The 21,696-nt window shown below is 47.0% G+C and overlaps 1 protein-coding gene across 5 annotated transcripts in view; it reads right to left on the bottom strand.

Moving 5' to 3' along the window:
• MYO7A (myosin VIIA) overlaps window positions 1–21,696 on the bottom strand; it is a 108,150-nt gene that overhangs the window by 36,330 nt on the left and 50,124 nt on the right. For 3 of the 5 annotated variants that reach the window (XM_056328325.1, XM_056328324.1, XM_056328326.1), the window contains 13 exons: window positions 20,545–20,666; window positions 18,840–18,982; window positions 18,625–18,738; window positions 17,594–17,747; window positions 16,878–16,954; window positions 15,855–15,974; window positions 14,465–14,607; window positions 13,879–14,089; window positions 13,262–13,397; window positions 12,767–12,873; window positions 9,530–9,586; window positions 4,126–4,263; window positions 275–433 (listed from right to left, as the gene is read on the bottom strand). In XM_056328325.1, the coding sequence (XP_056184300.1) occupies window positions 275–433; window positions 4,126–4,263; window positions 9,530–9,586; window positions 12,767–12,873; window positions 13,262–13,397; window positions 13,879–14,089; window positions 14,465–14,607; window positions 15,855–15,974; window positions 16,878–16,954; window positions 17,594–17,747; window positions 18,625–18,738; window positions 18,840–18,982; window positions 20,545–20,666 (1,681 nt within the window). The remainder of the gene's footprint in view (window positions 1–274; window positions 434–4,125; window positions 4,264–9,529; window positions 9,587–12,766; window positions 12,874–13,261; window positions 13,398–13,878; window positions 14,090–14,464; window positions 14,608–15,854; window positions 15,975–16,877; window positions 16,955–17,593; window positions 17,748–18,624; window positions 18,739–18,839; window positions 18,983–20,544; window positions 20,667–21,696) is intronic. The other 2 variants (XM_056328327.1, XM_056328328.1) reach the window with 1 other exon arrangement.

The following is a 21,696-nucleotide window of genomic DNA, read 5'->3' as shown; positions in this document are numbered from 1 at the left end:
TTCTGATCCCAGTTCCAGCAGTTTTCTGCTAATGAGGTTCCCAGGGCTTTACTGTCACCACATTTAAGGTTGAGTGAGAAGGGCAGGCTGCATATGGCCATGGGTCCCTGCCAGCCCCATAACCATTTTTTCTTCACGTGGAAAGCCCAGAGCACCACTGTAACATCTGGGGATCAAATGTTGCATAACTGCTTTTTCAGAGGAAGCACACCCCATAAATATCTCTGGGGAGCCCAGCAGAGAGCAACCATTTCCTGTGGAAGAAGATGCTCACCTGCTTGTATGCTGGCTTCACCCCGGGCATGAGCACCCGGTACCGGTCCACGAACTCCACAAATGTGTAGCGGATGGGGTAGCCAGCTCGGCGGATCCGGATGGTCTCCATCATTCCCGAGTACCTCAGCTGACGGACGCACAGCTCCCGGTCAAACAGCTGGGGAGGTTACAGGACACGGTGGTTTGATGGCACATCTTGGCCTGGATTGGCCATAAGAGAGTGGGGACTCTGAAGGTGAGTGGGGCAAGCAAGTCAGGCACCCACCCAAATCCGTCACTTGATGAACCCAAGGCTGTAGGACTGTTGGCTGTCATGGGCCTGATCCGATGAACTGTTCAGTGTGTTTGACTCACTCCATTTCTTTAATTCATTCTTGCAAGACTGGATGTGTCCTACACATTACACTAAGGACTGGGAGGAGAACTGGAGAGTACAATGCAACGGTGAGCATCACCTTGGGAAAATGGGCAGCAATGCTGCATCTGCAAGGGTCAAACCATACAGTCATCCTTGCAATGACCACTCGTGGTTGTTAACTTCTGACCACTGCTCTGAGCTTTGCTGGCATGATCACAGCACTCCTGTACAGGCAAGACGGTACTGTTTTGCAGGCAGAGTAAGCAGAGGACCGTATCAGCAAAGGCTCAGACACTCAGAGGTCTTCGGGTGCTGACATCAGTTGAAGTTAAGGTAGGTGACACCCTGAAGTCACACAAAGGAAAAGTGCAGCCTCAGAAATGCTGAGGCCCTGAGATAAGCCTGTAAGCATCAAACCACCCTGTACCCAGGAGGACATCTGAGGAGCTTCAGATGGGCAGGTCAGAACTGAGACCAGCTGAGGGTTTTAAGGGGAACGGCAAATCTCAGACCAGCATTCATGGCTGCTCCTGACAAGCAGCAGATGGTTTCAAGGCCAGGCAGCAGACACAGGTAACCCAGTCCTTGCAGATGTTTGCTAATAAACCTGGCTGCTCTCCCTTGCTTTGGGTGCCTCAGGGAGGAGAATGCGTGGTGCTGCTAGGTGGGCAGATCTGCTGAAGCAAAGGGAGGCTTAGGAAAATCTCTGCCGTGCTTTAGTGCATTAGGAAGGATCCTGGAGCCCCTGAGAGCACCCTCTTGCAGCCTGTGTTGTCTGCTGGGAGCATCCAAATAGTGCTCAACCCAAGTCTAAACCAAAGGTGGACATGGTGTGGTGCTGGCACACCACAGAAACTCAGGACAGTAAATCTCAGCCTGGGCCAAAGAATTACTGCCAGGGTGTTATTCATCTGCCGTCCCTTCAGCTGTCTAAAATGTAAGGATCTGTGCATGTACAGATAGGAGCATCCAAAATGTGAGTCACCTAGGCTCTCCCTGCAGTGGGTGAGGAGAGCTAGGTATGTGCCCGTATCTCAGATACCCCTGTATCCCAGGTGCACCTGCTGGGACAGGAGGATATTCCCTATGGATGCACCCATCTCCCCATCCCTAGAGGGAGATTTTTGATTAGCTCACAGCAGCCACTTAACCATGAAAGGGCTGGAGTGAAGTGAGGCAGATCCTGATCCCAGGAGAAGACAACAGATGAGCGAGGAAAAGGCAGAAAGTAGCATCACCCAGATTTGGTCTCAAGCTGTCTCTATCTGAAGTGGGTCTTGAGGATGAGAAAGGTGCAGAGGAAAGAGGTGTGTGTTCCTCTGTCTGCCATTGCCATGAAGCAGAAGGGTGTGTGTACGGTTGTGGGCTTGCAAATAACCCTCCAGTGTTTGTAGGGCTAGTTCATTGCACATATGGGCAACCGTGTGCTCCCGGCATCCAGGCCTGATGAGGCACAGGCTGCTGGAAACAGGTTTGACTTTGCGTGGTTTGTTACCTATTTCATCCCACACTTTTCTCTTGCACTAACCAGAACAACAGAGCAATGCCAAGAAACAGCAGCATGGGATGATGTACAGACCCAGAGAACTCCAGCCAGCATCCTGATGCAAACAATTTCCAACACCCACCCACCCCCACCCCCAAAAGCACATTTAGAAGGAAGCAAAAGTTTTAAAATAACATAAAGTAACAAACAGTCAGGACTTTCCACTGACCTTTCACTTCCCACTATCCCATTTCCTATCACTATCAGTACACTTTCCTTCAAAGCCAGGGACAGAAAATGAACTCCCAGAAAATGTTCTCTTTTGCAGTCACCCTGTACAGCTCTGTGTACCATTATCTGGCTGTTGTTTTTTGTTTGTTTGTTTGTTTGTTTTTCTCCTTTGTGTTATTAAACCAAGGCCCAAAATAAATTTGGCAAGAATTCACATTTCATATTATATAGCACTGAAGTCTCTAATTCAGTGTTAGCTCATCTACTCATTACTTTAATGGGGAGGTTAATTTCTTTGTCCAATTATTTCAAAATCATAGCTGTTTTTGTGTCTCACTGAAAGTTTTGTAGATAAATGGGTTGGACAGAGACTTCTGGCTTAGCGCTTGCAAGAACTGATGAAATACCGACTTCCTACACAGGACAGAAAATGCCAGACCTAATCCCAGCCATCTGGGTGTAAAAGCAGCTCAGAGTCAGGGCACTGGGAATAATTTGTTAACATCAGTTCAGGATATACATCTATTCCTCAACATCACATGTTCTTAAAGAAGGCCTTCTTAAGAAGGTTGATCTCAGCTCAAAAGATGACCTCAGATCAGACATATTGTTAAATATTAACCCAAAATATTCCATTAATATGCTATTAGGCCCTTTTTTACACTTACCAAAACCAGAATAAAGGCACAGCAAACTGCTCTGAGAGCCTCCAGAACTTTCACCCTGCATCACGCCAGGTTCACTGAACAGCAAAAGTAAGTTTCAAACAAACACTGCTTGTATCTAACAGCTCCTAAATTCGGTATTTTATGCTTTTTTTTGCAGTCAGTTGAGCTTTGCTAACAGACACCAACTTTAGATAAAGCTCCAGCTCTGGCTAAGTTAAGTGCCAAGGCACAGGCAAAATTATTCAAAGAAACAAATAGTTGGAATTATTTTTAAATGAAGCTTGTCCTCACCAAGCAGTATCACTATTAAGAGTGGTGAGCAGCTAACGGTGATTGCTAACAGCACCAGGGACCAGTCCTGCAAGGTCCTGCCTTATTGTTTACTGTTAACTGCAAATCTCAGAGTCCCCTGCATGACCATTTTGTGGTCAAAGGGATTTACAGCCACCTCCTTTCATTTGCTTCTTCAAGTTTGTCCCCAGAGTGTTTGTTGCTTTTGAAGCAAGTCCCTAGGCATCACAGCAAAACAATTCCTCTCACCATTCCTCTGTGCTATTTTGCCTCTATTTTTCTCTGCTTTTAGGATTGAGCTTTGGCAATTGTGGGGGGAAAGCAGCTGAAAGGATCAAACAGGGTTGAAACTGAATGAGAATTAATGGGAGCAAAGATTTTGGAGAAAACTCGTGGGGAGGGGAATAACTTTTAGGAAACATTGAACCCTGCCATAGGGACTAAACCCAGGGCCCTACAGCTCACCTGGTAGGGTGGCACCTATCCCTATCGAAATTCAGAGGCATTTCCAAATAGGAAAAAGGGATGCAGGCTGAATTCCTCCAGGTTGTCCTTGGGAAGAAAAGCAGGGGCAGGAGGTCCCCTCTGTGAAAAAGTTTTGGGGTGCTATGGGATCGCAAAGCAAGTGCCTGATTTTGCCCACCCTTTGTTGAACCCCTTGCTGGTGGAATAGGCTGTGGGTTGGCTTCCTAAGCACCCAGGATCAATCCTGACTCCGCTGATGCCCCAAGGAGTTTTGTCATTAGCTCCAGGGCAGCATGACCCCGCGGCCAGTCCTGTACAAAAAGCTACCAGGAGAGAAAAGCAGGACTCACCATGGGCTTCTTGTACTCATTGGGCTTGATGCAGCGAACAAAAAAGGGCTGGCACACGCTGAGAGTCCTCATCAACAGCTCCAGGGACCGCTTGAACTGGCTGCTGAGCGTCGGCGAGCGCTTCCTCGTCTCCGCTCCCTGCAAAACCGCAGCGGAGCGAGCTCAGGAAATGAAAGGATAACAGTGCCTTTCCCCTCCGGCCACATCCCCGGGAACCTCCCGCAACAGCCGGGGCTGGAGGAGGGAGCAAGGCCAGAGGCGGTTAAGTGTTGCGGCAGGAGAGGGGCAGGGGCAGAGCCGGACAGCTTGCAATGGCCAGACTCTGGCAACCTGCTCCATACACCTCTACCCAGGGAGGAAAAGTGCCATCATTTAATTTCTCCTGCTCAAACCTTCCTGTGTGACTGGCAATCCCACCTGCCCTATGCAAAGCCATGAGGAAGATCTGCCCATGAGGGCAAACAGCCTCTTCTGGACCATCAAAAAACTCTATATTGCAGCTTGGGGCAATGCATCTGCCCAGGGATGCTCCTTGGGAACGGCTTGGGCTTCCCTGTCCCCATGCATTGCAGCATGGCCATGCCAACTCCTCTCTCGTGGTTCCTTATGTCAGGCTGAGCCCTTCCCGCTCCCTGGGATGTAGGACCAGAGACCCATGTAGGGTAAAAAGAAAGCCAGGGCACTTCTGCTGCAGGGCGACTCTACAACAGTTCTAGAAACTTCTAGTAAGGTCTATATACCTCAGCCTGTACTACAGAGAAGATTAGAGCTGTGTTTGGAAAAGAATATTGGCTAGACTAAATGAGGTAGGTATTTAGGGCAAATCAGGATGATTTTGAGTATTTTGCTTAGTTTAGCTCCCTTGGTTAAGTTAATAATCCAATCTCCATTTTGGGGCAAGTGTTTCTAAAGCAGAACAGAGATGTTTCCCTTAATAGGCCCTTCTCCCTGCCCTGGGAGAACCTTGTTAAACCACCTCCAGGCTAAACGAAGCCCCTAGCTCATTTTATGTGTCAGTCACTATCACCTGAGCTCATCACACATCAGTCACAGCGATGCTGTGTGTCTTGTAGGGTCTGGTGTTCAGGGAGCCTTTGTGGGATAGCAGGTACTGCTGGTGGGTTGGAGGAACACTTGAGCACCAGTATGCAACATTCCCCAAATAAAAAATAGGGCAAGCTGTGGCATGACCTAATGGCTAGGGATTTCCCAAAGGGAAGATTCCAGCAGGATTTTAAAGCATTTTTCCTCCAAACATCCTCTTCTTTACCGGTGGTCAAGCCACTTGTGGAGTCACAAAGTCGCTGTTTGCACTGGTCTTGCTGTAATGTTTCACAAGGTGGTGAGTTTAATTTCCACTTTTCCAAAATCTTTACGTGTGCTTCATCATACAGCCCTAATAACCTGCCAGATAACATTCCCACCCCCCAAAATGGAGGAATTTCATACAATCACAGATCGTTCAGGTTGGAAGGGACAATGAATGTCATCTAGTCCAACGCCCTCACCATGGGCAGGGAATTTGCACAGCTCAGGCTGGATATGATGTTGAGACAAACCCAGTCAACACAAACACAAAATCGTCATGGAATTCCAACAAGAGAAAACCCAGTTCATGCACACACCAGGAAAACCTGGCCTGCTGGTCAAGAAGAGCAGGGGCAGCTATAGGTGATCTCTGCCAGTACAATTCTCCACTGAAGGACAAACTGTTAACAAATCTAGAGTAATTAATGGATGCAGCTGCTACCTGCAGAGCACTGTAGAGTCTGGCACTCACATTCTATCACAGATTTGATGAAGAATAGGCTGTTTCAGCAAGAATCCTGGTCTGGATAGCTTTGATTAATGTTTTCTTATTACTTTGCTAATTATGTGCAAGGGGTCACCTCTCTGAAATGTGGAAGAGTAGCCGCAGGGGTTAGAAGCAGCAACAGATGCAGGAGCAGGGCCAGAAGTTGGAAGCAATTGCATGTTAGCTAGGCTTGTCAATTTGGGCTTGGCTGGGAGAGGTCATTTTTCAGCTGTGGTGGTAGGAAGGGTGCAAGACTTTGTACGAGTGTCTACAAGGGAATGCATGAGCGGTTTGCTCCCAGACAGCAGGACCTGCCTCTCTAGGTAACTGATGCCTTGCATTGCTTCCCTGCATGCATCTAGCTCTGGTAAAAAGCAGTGATGGTTTCTCCATCCTTACACCTGACAGCTTTTTGCTGGGAGGGGTTGGAGGGAAGGGACAGCAGCCAGAAAGCAGCTTGTCTTCCTATCCAAATTGTCAGAGTGGTCTGGGCTTCTCTTCTCAAGACTGCACCATACCATCCATTCACATGCTTCCTGGCCCTGACACTGGTGCACAGACCCCTCTCAGCGGTGGGCACCAGCCCTATGGGCACTAAGTGGGCTCTCAGGCACACAATGAATACTCATACAAGGGCTTTGCATCAGCTTCCTCCTGCAGGGACAAGGTGACACCACTGAAGTCATCGCGGTTCCTCTCACCTCACCTCAACACCAGTGTGGGGAGAATCACACCTCTTTCCTTATCCCAACAAAACAGCCAAAAAAAGGAGTGGAGCAGCCTGCCAACACAGCCTAGCAAGGCAGCGAAAATAGAGGTTTTACTGCCCAGGAGGAGCATTTTTTAGCTAAAACCAGACCCAGTCTCCATAGCCTGAAGGAGAAAGAGCTGAGTACATTCGGCTTTTCTCCTGGCCAGACATGTCTTAGCTTTCAAACTCTTGAAACTGTAACATCTTTGAGACTCAGGTTATCTCTTCACAGGTGTCCATACAGAGCCTAGCGCAAGGGAGGATGAGACCTGTGTGTCACAGGGAAGGACGAACGGGATCCACAGGTTCTGTAGCCCAGACTGGGGCACTGAATAATCACTCAGTCTGTGCTCAGCATCAAAGGGAAAAAAATGGAAAAGAAAAATAAGAAAAAGGAAGAGAATTACATGGTTACAGAGAAGCTCCATCTCAGAAGAGAATTCAGAAGGATGGGCAGACCAGCACAACATTCAGACAACCTTCAATGCTACTTCTTTCTGCCAACTCAAGCCAGCCTGAACTTTAGGGGTGCAAACACATTCATGGTTGTTTGCAGTAACATAAAGATAGAAGTCAAGGCAGGATATCACCAGAAGAACACAAGAGTATGTCCCCACAGCATGGGGTGTCCAAGATGTCCAGTGGCACAGCTGGAGCATCAGGACATTTCCCAGCATCTCTGTGAAGCTGTAAAATCTCTAGGGCCCTATTCAGGCTCCTTTCTCTGGTGTCTTGGACATGTTTAGGTACTTACATGTCCACAGCTGAGAAGGCAATTACCAGCTCAGCCTACCTGCACCCGGCAGGTTCAGTGGATTAAGTTGGACTCAAAGTTATGGTGGGTAGGATGGTCTTCATACAGACCCAGAGCCTGAGCAAGGATGATGACAAAGGTTTTTTTAGTTTTTGACATCCAAACCAAGTAAACAGAAGCAAGGCAAAAGGCAAGTTAAAAGGAGAAATGTCACTGAGACAGAAATGGTAGGAGTTACTAATGCTGTCCCTCTGCACCTTCTCCTCCTTTAAGGAGAAGGCTGCATGGTGAACCAGGAACACTGCTCAGCACTAGGCCTGACAGAGCAATGGCTTTGGTGGAAATGCAGAAAGATTAATTTCTTAAGGTGAGTTAGGGAAAGAGAGAGAAGCATGTACCCCCGGCAGTACTGTGGGGAAAGGTTCTGGTCAAAGGAGGGTCATCTCATCTCTTTAGGACTATAAGGTCACTAAAATGGACCATAGCAACATGACATGATGCTTCTCAGCCTTTTTTCTGAAGTCTGAGAAAAATGATGGGTTTTGTTTGTTATTTTGTTATATGCAATGTCACTTGGATGGCCTCCAGGTGACCAGAGAAAGTTGAGGGCCCCTCACAGCAGGTTCTGCAGTGACATATAGTGAAGAGACAGTACATATAGTGAAGAGACAGTCTCTTTCCTAAAGGCTGTGCTGTCTGGAAAGTGCCTTCAGATGCAAAGCTGACATGGGCTACATAACAGTGATGAGTTTGGAACTACACCCCCCTATTTTGAACTACCCCCCCATTTTATAAAACTTACTGATGTTGATGTATTTGGAAAATTTTTGTTGGCTTGGCTGTTCCACCCTTGCCTCAGTGCCTGACAAATGCTGTCAATTATTATTAATTAGAAAATGTACAAAACTAGAGGCTATATTATGAGAACAACTATGACAACAACAAAACTCATAGAAATCATCAGCATTATGCCTCCCATTTCTTTGTATCTCCTGTTGTCTTCAGAGAAAAAGACTGGCCTGGGCTTTTCTAAGAGATTTTGCACAACAAGCTTCTCCTGGATTTAATCCCACTATATGCTAACTCAGGAAGGATTTTTGTGTGTGTGCGCGTGGCATTGCTACCACTCTAGACAGGCCCAATGAAATGCTGCAATCTAAACAGTTTGCAATCATGATATGGAGGGGAAAGGAGTCCAACTCTGGAATGAATGGCTTCGGGTCATTTAGGGTCTGATCCTCCTCATTGGAATTCCAAGTCCAAACATCCGAGACACTGCACAGGTAAGAAGGGTTGAAATTCAGCCCCATGCAAGGACCTGAATTTTGAAAGTCAGATCTATCTCGAACATAACCCTCTGGATATCAAAAGATTGTCATGGAAATGTGAGCAGAGTTGCAAAGCTAACATAAAAACTTTAGCACACAGTATGCTACCCTATGGCCAAATATCTAGCAAGAAAGGTTTGGGAAGCTATCAGAACCAGTCAGGAGTTGAGATGCAACAGAAAAGACCTAAAAATGTGCCAAGAGCATGTTTTGGTGATCATGGCAAAGTTCAATATTAACTGTGTCTTTGAAGGCTTGGATTTGAACTCTCCTCTGGACAAGAACTAACCCCACCGACAATGATGGCATTTCCAAGCAATCCAGAAATGCAATCCAGGAGTCTCTCTTCACACACGAGCTGTCAGCTTCCTGCCCCCAAAAGGGCAACACAGGGCCAGATTTGCACTTGCATGGAGGAATAATGTCCCACTGAACCCAACAGTGGCACCATGATAAACAACCACCAAATGCCACAGATGAACCATGATTCAAATATCAGAAAAAAATCCTCAGAACTTTTGCTCAGGCTGGTTCTGATTTTATCCAAACCAAATTCCTGTCATTACAAAGCTCTTCTGAGCTGAATTCTAGAAATAAATGACAGTCATACACCTGTATCTATTCAACAAGCTGTAAAAATGCTCTCCATCACATTGGATGCTTGAAATGGATCTTCTATAGATAGTGCAAGAAGAGGAATAAACCAACAAGAGCAAAGCACAATCCTTGCCAAGGAGAATGAATATATAACAGAGGAACTCGTGTATTCAGTTTACCTTTGGTGTGGGTGTGGGCGACTGGCCAAATGTGCTGGATGCATAGCCACAGAGAAACTACGTGAAGCACGGGTGAAAAACAAAAACAAAACAGAGACAGAGAAGAGCAAATAGTGAAAAGAAAGAATAACTGAAATGGGATCCTGACATTGTTAATCTTGGTGGTCCAGATGTTAAAATATTTTACAAACAAATTCATTCTTAGAGTGTTGTCTATCCCCCTCCTGGCTTTTCCCCTTTTCTCCATGTTCACATCCCTGAAGCTGAGGGACACCCCTGAAGCTGAGGGACACCCCTGAAGCTGCCACTGTCCAGATTTTGCTTCTTGGAACAACTCTTCTACATCTTTTAATGTCACTCATTATCCATCCAGTTTCAGCCATCCCCACTCCTCTCCCTCTCACATCCCTGCTCTCCTGTGACCGGTGCTCTCAATACACAGCAGTTGGGAAGATGCCAGGGGAAAAAACAGATTTTCACAAAAATTCTAAAGAAATCCCTCCCTTCTTCCTGGATTTTAATCCAACAAATCAAAAGTTTTCCATAGAATTAATATTTTTGCCAAGGGGAAATCCCCCAAATTTCCTATTTGTTTTTCCCTTCACCAGTTTCCATCCTCCACTTCTCCTTCTACCTGTTCCTTGAGCAAGCAGTGCTGTCAAACTACACTAGCTGATTCCTCAGAGTAATGGTGTACAAATCCCACAGAATCCATCATTTCACCTGGCACCACTCAAAGCAATGTTCCAATTCAGCAAACACATGCAAATAGGCCTCCTCCATGATGGGCATGCATAAAACCAGCTTCACATACCCATGTGCTCCAGCAATACCCAGTTCACCACACAGTTTTTGTTGTGCACAAATATTATGTCTTTCAGAGACCAAACAGTTACTACTGTATTCAAATAAACACTCTCGACTAGTTTTCAAACTCCTCTGGTGTGTGGCTTTCTCAAGTTTCTGGCACGTAAGGATCCCATTTGAAAGGCTGAAGGTAAAGCAGATACGGACTTGCTTTTCACTGACTCACAAAATGTTACAAACTCCTTGGTAAGCTCCTGAGGACCAAAAGTTGGAAGCTGTTGAGCAAAACACCTCATTATTTGATTTAGCTCTTAGCAGAGCAGCCCTCTCTTCTTAAGGGAAGATAGATTTGATTGACCTGGCCTGAGTGCCTCTGGAAGGTTTCTCCACGGGTTGTCTCACTGATGCTTGGGGAAGGCGTGCACACTTCCAAGAAGAGCCTTTCTCCCAGCTCTTTGCTACATGCAATCAATTCCTACGACCCAGGCTCATATGCTCCTTCTTTTGGGGAATGTTTTAAGAAAGAGGCTGCAAAGATTATGGAATTTTGATGGAAAGCAATGGCAAAATCATCTCAGCCCCATGTTGGATCCTGCTTGTCTGAGCAGTTTTGTTTACATCGTGCTCAGGGGATTTGTGCGCTCCCAGTTCACACTAACACTGTGTGTACTTAGGGGAGCTGGTGCACAATGTTTGCTCCTCTTGCAGTTCCATGCCAGTCTGGCTACAAGTCTCTCATCCAAAAAAGAAAATCAGAGATTGTTAAAGTATCAAAGCACAGGGGCTACTACTCGGGACAGATTCTGAATATTTTTAATGGAACAATAAAAAAATATATGTTTATCTCAAAAAGAACTGCTCTGATGCTTTAAAAGGTCTCAGGTTGCAGACAATGCCCAGGTGAAGATTTCAATTTTGCTGTTATATACTTCCATTATCTTTTAAAGGTGCTTGGTAAATGTCCCTGTGAAGAAGCCTACATGACTCTGTAAACCTGAGCGCTCCCTCTCATCGATTCCCCAGAGTGCATCTCTGCTTTGCCCAAAGAAGCAAGAAATCATATCCAAGGTGAACTGCAAAGCTTGCACTGAAAATAAAAAGCAGTGAGGAACAAGCAATAAAAAGCAAAGTAAATGGCAGCACTGATGCTAAGGGAGTTAGCGTCTAGTTCAGCGTGAGCATCCACATCTGGGGATAGCTCTGAACCCACCGGGAGTGTCGTGCCAATAAATATTTGTCAATATTTGTCAATCCCTGATAAATGTTATCTTGTTCCTAATTAACATTGATCATTCATTTCAGCAGGAGCAAAACTGAATGACTAAAGGTTACAAACAAGGCTTGCAAAACTGTCTGCAGCCTATTTAAAGACATTTCTTGGGAATTTAACCATTCCTTTGCCTTAGCAAGCAAAGGAATTGAGCACTTAAAACTGTTTGGCACTCCTGAAAGTCCCTAAGTCCCTTGGACCATCAGTGGCCTTGGCTGGCATTTGGAAATAGGACTCCAGCTTCTAAAAAACTTGGTTGCATTGGAAAATTGTATCCCCACACCCTTGGCAGTCCCATAGCTTTGCCCAGGGAAGGACTGGGGGATTCGGCCATGGTGACCTACCTGTGTAGATTTTCAGGTTCTGCAAGGTTGATAGTTTAAAACAGTTTGTACTTCAATTTTGGGAGTGGGACTGATGACATTTTAGTGGGGAGATGTAGATGTTCAACTTACTCAAGAAAACATCATATATTTGTGTTTTTAATGGAAATAGTCACTAATCTCAGCATTTAAGCTGATATCCCAGTAATAAATGCTCAGATGGGGTGGGAAGGGTTAAAGCAATAACTGTGCCTTTCTTCAAAGCTTCAGCACACATGATCTTCTCCCACACTGAGCATGGAGTAAGCACATATGCTCCTGGAGGACTGGGATGTGGAAAGGGGAACTTTGAAGTTCAGCTTGTGCAACTGGTGTCCCCTCTCTCTGCTGTCTTTACAGCCAAACAAGACTGTTGGGTGGTCCCTCCCAGTCCTGCTGCTGTGCTTAAGGGCCAGCTGGATTGTCCATTCGTTCTGCTCTGGTCTACAGGTATTTGGTTTTCACTTCTCACTCTATTATACACAGATCTGGACTATTCAGCTCAAGGGGCTAGCTCTCTCTTGGATTTCTACAAACACAAACCTTATCGCTCCCACCCTGCACAAGACAGGAGCAATCACAGTGCAAAATAATATTTGACGAGCTGAATGCAGTGAACTGGGGGCGTGAGCATGGGTGTACCTGTGACTCTGCATTAATGCTTTCTGATGGCTGGCTCACACTAACAGGTCTGAAACACCCCAAACAGCATCAGAGCAATATGACTCTTACAAATCTTCCACTCCTCCCCAAGAACACCCCTCCTTGTGAATAAAGGTCTTCTCCCGCCTGCATTACCATTGCCACATCTGCTTGGAAGATCTGCTTGATGAATTTGTTTTTTGAGGAATGCACCAGCTGAATGATGTCTCCATGCAGCGTGTCCCTGTTTTTCTCCAAGAAACCTAGAAAAATAATGGGACAATAGAGAGATGACACAGTGCAACATGGGCAGTATGTGCTCTACAAGCAGCCGCTGGATTGCTGGAATACTGGCTGTTCTTGGGGAGGTAGTGGGAGTGATGAGTGGGCAGAGAAAGGGAGACCAAGAGAAGGAAGAAAGAGGTGCATCTTGAGACTGGATCAAAGATGCATGTCGTGCAAAGCACTGCAATTCTGTCATGGGCACACACAAACGGAAAAGCACCAAACTGCAGCTCATACACACCACTGAAGGGCCAAGTCATTGCATCCAGGAAAGGAGCACAGTCCTGCTCTGCTCCAATGCAGCAGCAGATCACCTTCCCCCGAGCATCCCCTCACAACTGCAGTGCCACTGGAGCTGCCCCATACCTTTTGTTTCGTAGTAAACAATTCCAGCAAAGTGGTTGATGCCAAATTGGGTTTCGTAGTTATTCTTTGGAGGAATATAGTTGGTGTTAAGCTTGTGCTGGGAGTTCAGCTTGTGTAACATGGTGGCATCTGTACCCTGTGCAGGAAAAGATCTGATGTTAAACCAGGGTTTGTCCAACTGAAATAATTTTCCAATCAATAGTGCATTTCTTTTTTGTCTTGGGTGACAATGTGTATTTATTTTGTGAAGTGTTGGAAGGGGTATCTCAAGTGCAGAAATTAAAGAAATTGATTAAATATCACTAGTATATTGTGCTATATTCAACATAGTGCTCCAAAGGGAGTATATATAATGTTATTTTCTCTTAAACTTTTTCAAAGGCTATTCTCGAGCCTCTTGCAGGCATGTCCTTCCAGCAGAAATGCTAACTTGTTTTAATTTTGGTTGTGATACTCATGGAAGAAAATGTGACAGAGCAATAAAAGCTATGCATTGGCAACCCACAGATGAATGTGTGTTTGGGGCTGATCAGACCTCTCACAGGGTGCCAGCAAGCAAGTGCAACGGGGGTAAAAACCAGAGAGTCACTGGCAGCAGGGCTGAGCCCAAAACACACCTTGGGGAACTTGCTCTCCTCGTCAATGAGGGAGATGATGTTCATGGGCTTGATGGCAATCATGTCCAAGGCATCCTGGTTATCTGTGAACTCAATGTGCTGCCAGTTGATGTTCTCCAGGTTGTACTCCTCCTGCTCTAGTTTGAAGACGTGGCGCACGAAGAATTGCTGCAGGTTTTCATTTGCAAAGTTAATGCAAAGCTGCTCAAAACTGTGGAGGGAAGGTCAAGGAAAGGCCACTTTAGATCCACCATGGTCTATCTTTCTCCATGCTTGAAGCAATACTCTCAGACCACATCAACCACTCAGTAAGGTTGCTGTTGGCTGAGAATTTCCTTATCGGTTCAGATAACCAGTTTCTCTCTCCAAAAACATTAATAGCCATTATAAGTGTGTAGCTTAAACCAAAAAGTTCAGGAAATTTGTCTGCTCCCACATAAAAATGATTAGCTCTGATAATCTCTCATACAGAAAAAGACTTGGCCCAGTCCTGTTCACCTCAGGAGAAGTGAAAGGACTGCAAGACCTTGAGCTTGGGCTGGTGAAGGGATGTTAAGATCTGGTTGTCCTTTTGCAGGCTCCATACCTGTTGACAGTGAAGTTCTCAAAGCCAAAGATGTCAAGGAGGCCGATGGATCTCCTGATACTTTTCAGTTCCTGGGAAGGAGGTCTGTAAATTGCAGCATTGATCTTCTCCACGATCCACACAAAAAGCCGCCCATAAATTCCCTGCAATGTCCCAAACATGGAGGTCACTGAGACAGGTTAGCAGGTCGCCCTGCTAGTCCACAGCACCACTTCATTCACGATGGCACAGGCTTCCCTAAAGCATGGCCAGCAACTGGACAGTCCCTGAGGACACACTCGGCAACATCTATGCCAGACTCTTGGCATAGTTTAAAGCTTCAGCAGCTGTTATGTAGATCAAAGAAAATGGACCTGAAAGCCTGGATAAAAGACAATTGAAAGCAAAATCCCAGCTTTGGATATTCCTAAATTTTGGATCTATAGGCTTGCTGTAAAGCCAGACAGTCCTTTTCTTGGTTTCTAAACATCTCTTTCTGCAGATCAGCAGAGTCATATGACACAAGCCAAGGACATCTCGCCTGGGCAAGGTGCTGACTTAAATGTTGTGGCACCAGCTGAACAATCTGCTGATTTAATGAAGCAGCTACTGCTGCTTCAGCAGTTCCAGAACTCCATGTTTTACAGCATTATTAATTTCTTTTGTATAAGTTACAGCAGTGCTACCAGGAGGGGAGCCTGATTCAAACACCCATCACCACTAGAGTAGTCACTGCCTGGATTTGCAAACTAGTTAGGTATCATACCAGCTAGCTTGATCTACCGGTTCCCCACAGATAGAGCAGGGAGACCAAGCTGGCCAAAGTATACCACTGATGCTTGTTTTGCAACCTTACGTGGGGCCGCAAACAGCACAGCAATGATGCAGACCCACCCCATCAACCTCCATCACCCCAAAGCCTCAGGTAATGCTTTAAGTGCTCTGATGGCTGCTGAACTGCTCTGTTCCTGCTACTGTGAAATTCAGCTTTATTTACTGCTGCAGACATGCCCAAATCCTGCAATTCAGGTGTGGGTGTTACAGGTGTTGGTAGTGCTGCTCTGATTTATAGCAGCTGGGGATCTAACCCTGGGGCTTAAGCTGGGATGTTTTCCTGAAGTTGAGGTGAAGTCATCTCAGAAGGCTGGCCCCTTCCATAGGTCACCTTTGAGTATAGACAGTCTCAAGCCCAGATTTCAAATCCCCTGAAGGCCAGGCTATCTAACCTTCTCCTTCCATCTCAGCTCTGCGTCCATCCCAATGACAACACAGTTTCAAGGCCATCTGCTTATCTGAGCTCATGTGGGCACCGAGTGAGACACTTCTCCTGGGCACTGGACGCCCTGGGCTCAAAAGTAGCGGATTTCTTCTATTTATCGACAGGAGCAGAAGGGAATGCCTAAAGACTTGCCTTTACAAAAGCGTCCCTCACATCCAGCGCTTGTTCCATGCTGAGAGGGGTGGAGACAGTCTCACCCCTGGTGATTATAGTCCGGCTGGTAAGGCAGTTCATCACGTCCTGAGGGTCAACCTGGCAGAGACACCACCAAACACTGCTGCTGACCTTATAAAACACAAGGTGTTCTTAGAACGGCCTGGCCTGAACGTGCGTGGCCAGAGAGGAACAGCGCAGCCCCCCATGGCTGGTGGTAACTGACTTTTCTCAGCTATACAGGGCAAATATCTCAAATGATGTCACAGGTACTTTCAGAGAGTAGTTAACACTTTTATACAGTGTTTTACCATGGAAATTGTCTTTGTGACTTAATGTCAGATGCTAATGAGGCATGGGGAGAGCAGATGACAAAGCAAAGCCTGCAAAGCTGTATCCTACCAGCATGAATGTAGCTTTGCATCCCCTTGACCCCTTTTCATACTTCTGAGATCAAGCCAGGGAAATGTCCACCCCCTAAAGTACACAAAACCAGCCTGCAGACAGCTGTGGATCATACTCTGGGACCAGCGGTGCCTATGGAGATGAGATGGTGTCCCTTGAGGGAGCGCTGTTACCTGCTGGGGAGGCCACTGAAGGATGCTCAAAGCACTGTATGGATGGTTTGGGTGTGGGCAACCTCACCTCACTTCAGATACACACAGTGTAAGTGACATCTCTGTCTCAGCTACTGCAATGAACCCAATGAGAGAAACACTCATTTTTTAGGGACTGAGCTTTTTGGATGCCTTTTTTAGGATGACTTGCCACCAAAGGTTCTGTTTCTCTCCACTTATATGAGGGGAAGCTCAGATACCCAGCTCAGATGGAGACATCCACCTTCATGCAGCCAGTACAGGGCAAAGTATGGCTTACCCAGGTCTCTTCAGCCTCCTAGAGCTGGTGGTGCAAGGAGAGCCTGGCTCGGAGGAAGCTTTGCCACAATACTACAAATATGGGAACAAGCCAGAAAGGGAACAGCAGCACCGCAGAGCCACTGACCTCCAGCAATGATGCTGCAGTGATTAGCGACGCAGACTGAACAACCTCGCAGGCATCCAGGTTGTCATAGGTCCGAGCTGGGGGAAGAAAGCAGGAGGAAAGCCATCAGCAAGGGATGTGGCTCTGCAGAAGGTGGACGGAGTGAGGGAAAGGGTCCTAGTCCACCACCTCGGTGTGATGGCCAGTCAAAATCTACCCATCAGAAGGGAGAGAAAAGCTCATGCAGCACCTGGAGTCCTGCTGCTGGCTGCAAAGGACCTGTACGCTGCTCTGCCAGACACCCTAAATGACTGGTGGGGTAAAAATGTTTCTAGCTTTCTGACTTCCAAAGAGGCTTTGTAAATCACTGTGCCATTTCTGGCAGCAGGGCGGTTTACAAAGGCATGTCCAACCACACAGGCACTCGTCAAACACTCCATTAGTCTCTCCTTGCAGAACCTGAGTCTACTGAATGGCCTGTGGCCGTATTCATCCTCCCTACATTCAGAAAAGGTGGATGTCGCTGGGGATACTGGAGTCTGGCAGCCCTGCAGGGTGCGCAGGTAAGACTTATTCACCCTTTCTGACATGCCACAATGAGCACCTGAGTCCCTGGCATGGCACCATGGCAGGTGGTCTGGACACAGCCCTCCGTCCCTGAGCTTGGCTCCCTCTCACCATGCAGAATAAAGAGCAGAGGTGTGCTGGACCCCATCCCCATATCTGGTCCTTTTTACCTTCGTACTGCAGGTTCCCCATGTGCAGGATGGCAGCCAGCAGCTTGGAGATCTCCCAGTTCTCCGTGTCGGTGAACATAAGTACCTTCATTGCAGAGCGGATATTGGCGTACTCCTTGCTATCATCTCTGCCATCGCAGGTTGTGCAGTTACCCTGGGGAGGCAAAGAGGTCACACAGTGCGTGGGCCAAAGCCGAGAGCACCTGGGTATAACTCTAACCTGTGCAGGGCTTGCCCCTACATCAGTAGACATCCTAAATCAGTAGACATTTTTGTTCACAGGATGGATGAGCAAAAGAAGATTTTGAACCTGTGGATCTGGCTCTGCCCTTCGGTGTATACTATGATTTAGTGCTCAGCCCTGTGACCTGCACTTACCCTGCTGTCCCCAGCTACCCTGTGCCTGGCTGTAGTCAGCAGAGGAGAAAATGCTCCCTGAGATGGGGATAAAGACTGAGAAGGAAATGTGCCAGAGGCTTCCACTCATCCAGATAGAAAGCTGGGTCCCATCTTGCTGGTGACGGGCCAGCCTAAATTACACCTGCTTCTACCAGCTCCTCTGGATTGCCATGCTGGTACGTAGGGAGTGGGGCTGGAGATCACTGGCTCAGTCAGGCATGTGGAGCAGAGACAGCCTGGCATTGTGTGCTGCTGAGAACGCGCCACCCAGCCACGCACTCCTCCCTGTCTGTCGCTGCTGCAAGAGCATTGGGTCATATCTAACACCTTGGTTATTTCCAAACAAGTGGTCTGGGCACCAAACACCAAAAGCATCCAAGCCTCTGCCCTGCCCCACAGGAAGAGTGAAAATAACCCAGTCTATACACAGGGGCTAGGGGTTTGCACTACGGCTGTGAAGCTTGTGGTAGTGGGACAAACAAGTCCCACAAGCCCTGTGGCTAAGACTCAGGAAGGTCACAAGCAGCAAAGCAGCTCTTGGCTGCAGAGAAAGCACCGCTTTCTTCTTTCTGCCTTGCTGACAAGCTCTCACTGCATCGCCCCACTGAACCTCTGCTTCGCTGCGCTCTCACCATCGCAAGGTAGTTGTAGTCCGTGGCTTTCCCAAGACCCAGCTTCTTCTTCTGCTCCATCGTCATGCCTCTCAGCATGCAATAAAACACGTGGTAATTCCTCTCATCCTGGGCCTGCAGTAGAAGAGCACGTGTCAGCTCTGTGAGGACAACAGCACTGCAAAGGTCGACCGGGGCACTGCCAGCTCCCACACCTTGCAGGTGCATCACCTTACCTGCCTGCAGACCCGGGACTTCTCTAGCAGGTACTGCTCAATCTTCGCCCCCTCGATGGCTCCCCTTTTGTTGAAGTGGATGTCAATGTACTTCCCGAATCGGCTGGAGTTGTCATTACGGATGGTCTTTGCATTCCCGAAAGCTGCAGGGAGGAATCACAGCGGGTTGGAGAGGACCTGATGCAGAGAGGGTCATGGATCTGGTTTCATGGGCAAAAAAAAAAACCTAGAAGAGTGAGGCTGAGGGGGTCAAAAGCAGCCCCAAAGCCTTTCCCTTAAGGCTGGCTGGCTCAATTCCGTCTCAGTGTGGGGAAACAGGATATATTGCAGATGGCTGTCCTCGGAAATGCAGAGAGGATCACAGAGAAAGAGCCATGAGGATGGGGTGACCTTATCCAGGAAGAAGGGCTAGGACAGCAGGATTTTGGCAGCAGCCGATGAAATACAAGTGGGCTGAGCAAGGCTGGCAGGAGGATGCCGCAGCGTGCAAGGTGACGCTATGCAGGAAATGACAGAGCTGCTGGTGAGTGATTTGGTGACTGAGAGGGAAAGGAAAGAGCTGGTTCTTCAGTGAAATATAGAGGACTAACCCAACCCTCAGCAGAAGACTTCTCCCTGCAAACAGACTGTGCGGACACAGATACCCATGTCTGTCCTCTGTGTGGGTGCGGACTGCTGGCATGAGCACCGTGGCCAACATGCCCTGGAATTTATGCTCCAGGATTGCTGGCAGGTGATGGAGATCTTTAAAATGTATTTGCATTTGCAAATCTCTTCCCTTCAACCCTAGCAGTGATGCAGTGTGTTCAAAACCGCCCTGAGTGCATGCCATGCACCATGATGCTGTGCAATGCCAGTGGTCAGGCAGCCCTGAGGTGCCCTGAGAACCTTGTTGTGTCCTTCATGCCATAACTGAAACCTACTGAGGCCACAAGCTGATTATCGTTATCTGGTTATTCCTTGAACTGCCTTTATTTCTTATTCTACATTCTGTTGCCATTCACTGATCTTGGAAGGAAAAGGTGGGGTTTGCTATTGTGTGTTGCTAGCACAAGGTGTTTGGTCTGTGAAGCTCAGGTCAAATTAATCTCATGTTCTGCTGAACCAGCAAAGAATAGGATTTTTGCAGCTGTGGTCAAATAAAACAAAAATCTAGGTAGCTGAATGCAGCATTTACAGGATATGGGTGCTCTGTATACAGTTATAATTCCAGCACTGGAAGAGGTGGGGAGATTTTTCAAAAGAGCTTTGTGTATTTGGTGATCAGCATTTTTGAAATCACAGACTACACAGAGAATTAGGTAAAATTCAGGTTTCTGTTTTGAAATTTTTTGGGAAAAGTACTGATTTAAGTGGAAAACCCAGTATTTTCAATTTTAAGTAAATAAAACAATTGGGAAAAAAATTCAGGTCAGCTGAAATGCTTCACTTTCAGCAATAGTGGTCAAAAATATTAATGGAAAATTTGAGGCCCCAAATCAATGATTATTAGTCTTGCGAAAAGTAAATTCAGGTGGAAAGAAAATGAATATTCTTTTTAACAAATGTTTATATCATTGCTTCTGATTTTTTTTTTATTTTGTCACTTTTGAAACTCAAAATGCAACAAAAGTAACTTACATTTGCCCATATTTTGGGTTTCCTGAATCTGATGTGTTTTTTTTTTCCCCAACAAAAAAATGCTTCCATTATCTGAGGGCCTCACCTTCCAAGATGGGATTTGCCTCCAGGACCTGTTGCTCAATCCAGGAGTGCTGACCGCTGATCGCCGCCAGGAACTGCAGAATCAGTTTTGTGCTCTCTGTCTTCCCTGCTCCGGATTCACCGCTGCAAAGACAACAGGAACCGAGGTCAGTGAAAGCCTGCTGCATCCCTGCCTGGGTCCCTCTCTCTGTCTCCAAAAGGACTGCTGTCTCTGTGCCTCTTCTGTGAGCATAGGTAGGGTGAGGCCAATATGAATGGGTTTCCAGCATCCTGAGAACTGGTTGTAGGACAAATGGTAGGGCACACTACCAAACAGCTTCCAGGCAAGATCCAGATTTGTTTTACAGCCCATTTGGCCCAACCTGTTGCTTGGGTTTGGGTCTTTCCAGCAAATACCATCATTCAATCAGCAGTGAGAAGGTCATGAAGAACTTTCAGACAGTGTTTTTCCAGCTGTGGACACCAGACCATGACCCTATGATCCAGGGGCTAGCTGGTCCCCTGGGGCATCTTCACCACCAAAATGCACCACAAAGCAGACTGAAATACTGCCTTTTAAGTGGCAGAAAGACACTTTCACAGGTCCCCTAGGCTTGCCCTACCAATGGGCAGGTAGGAGAGGAGAAGATCGTGGGGCAGGAGGCAAGAGTTACTCCTCAAAGCTTTCTCTCCACTGGAAGATAACTGCTGTTACCTTGTGATGGTATGAGAGGAAGAGCTGGGCAGACATCTTTCAGTGTGAGTATACAGCCTGATATATGAGAGAGCCAATATAAGTAATTGAAATGGACCTTCCTGGTGTTCAGTAACCAGCCCTGGTTCCATGGCCAAATTGCCTCACTTCTGAGGGCTGGCTGACCACTGTCACACTGCATCATGCCTGGCCATGACTCTCCTCTGATGCTTCTTTAGTGCTGCAAAGTGATCATTATTGCATGGCATTTTAGTCCCATGTACCTGAAATACTGTGCATGGGATGCTCCCAAGTTATGTTTTTATGCAACAAAACTTAGGGTAGGCAGGCCTCGGAGAAAAGTGGTGTCTTGAAAGCACAAAGACTGTCTGAGGGCTCAGAACTTGACAGGATCGTGTTGGAGGACTCAGGGAACCAAATCTGGGTCATATCACCCTTTGGGACAGATACAGGAATGAA

The sequence above is a fragment of the Falco biarmicus genome, chromosome 2 (genome assembly GCF_023638135.1).
Source record: "Falco biarmicus isolate bFalBia1 chromosome 2, bFalBia1.pri, whole genome shotgun sequence".
In the NCBI taxonomy this organism is placed as follows: Eukaryota; Metazoa; Chordata; class Aves; order Falconiformes; family Falconidae; genus Falco; species Falco biarmicus.
Note: the sequence above shows the minus strand (reverse complement) of the source record. Positions and strands in the feature narration are given on the sequence as shown.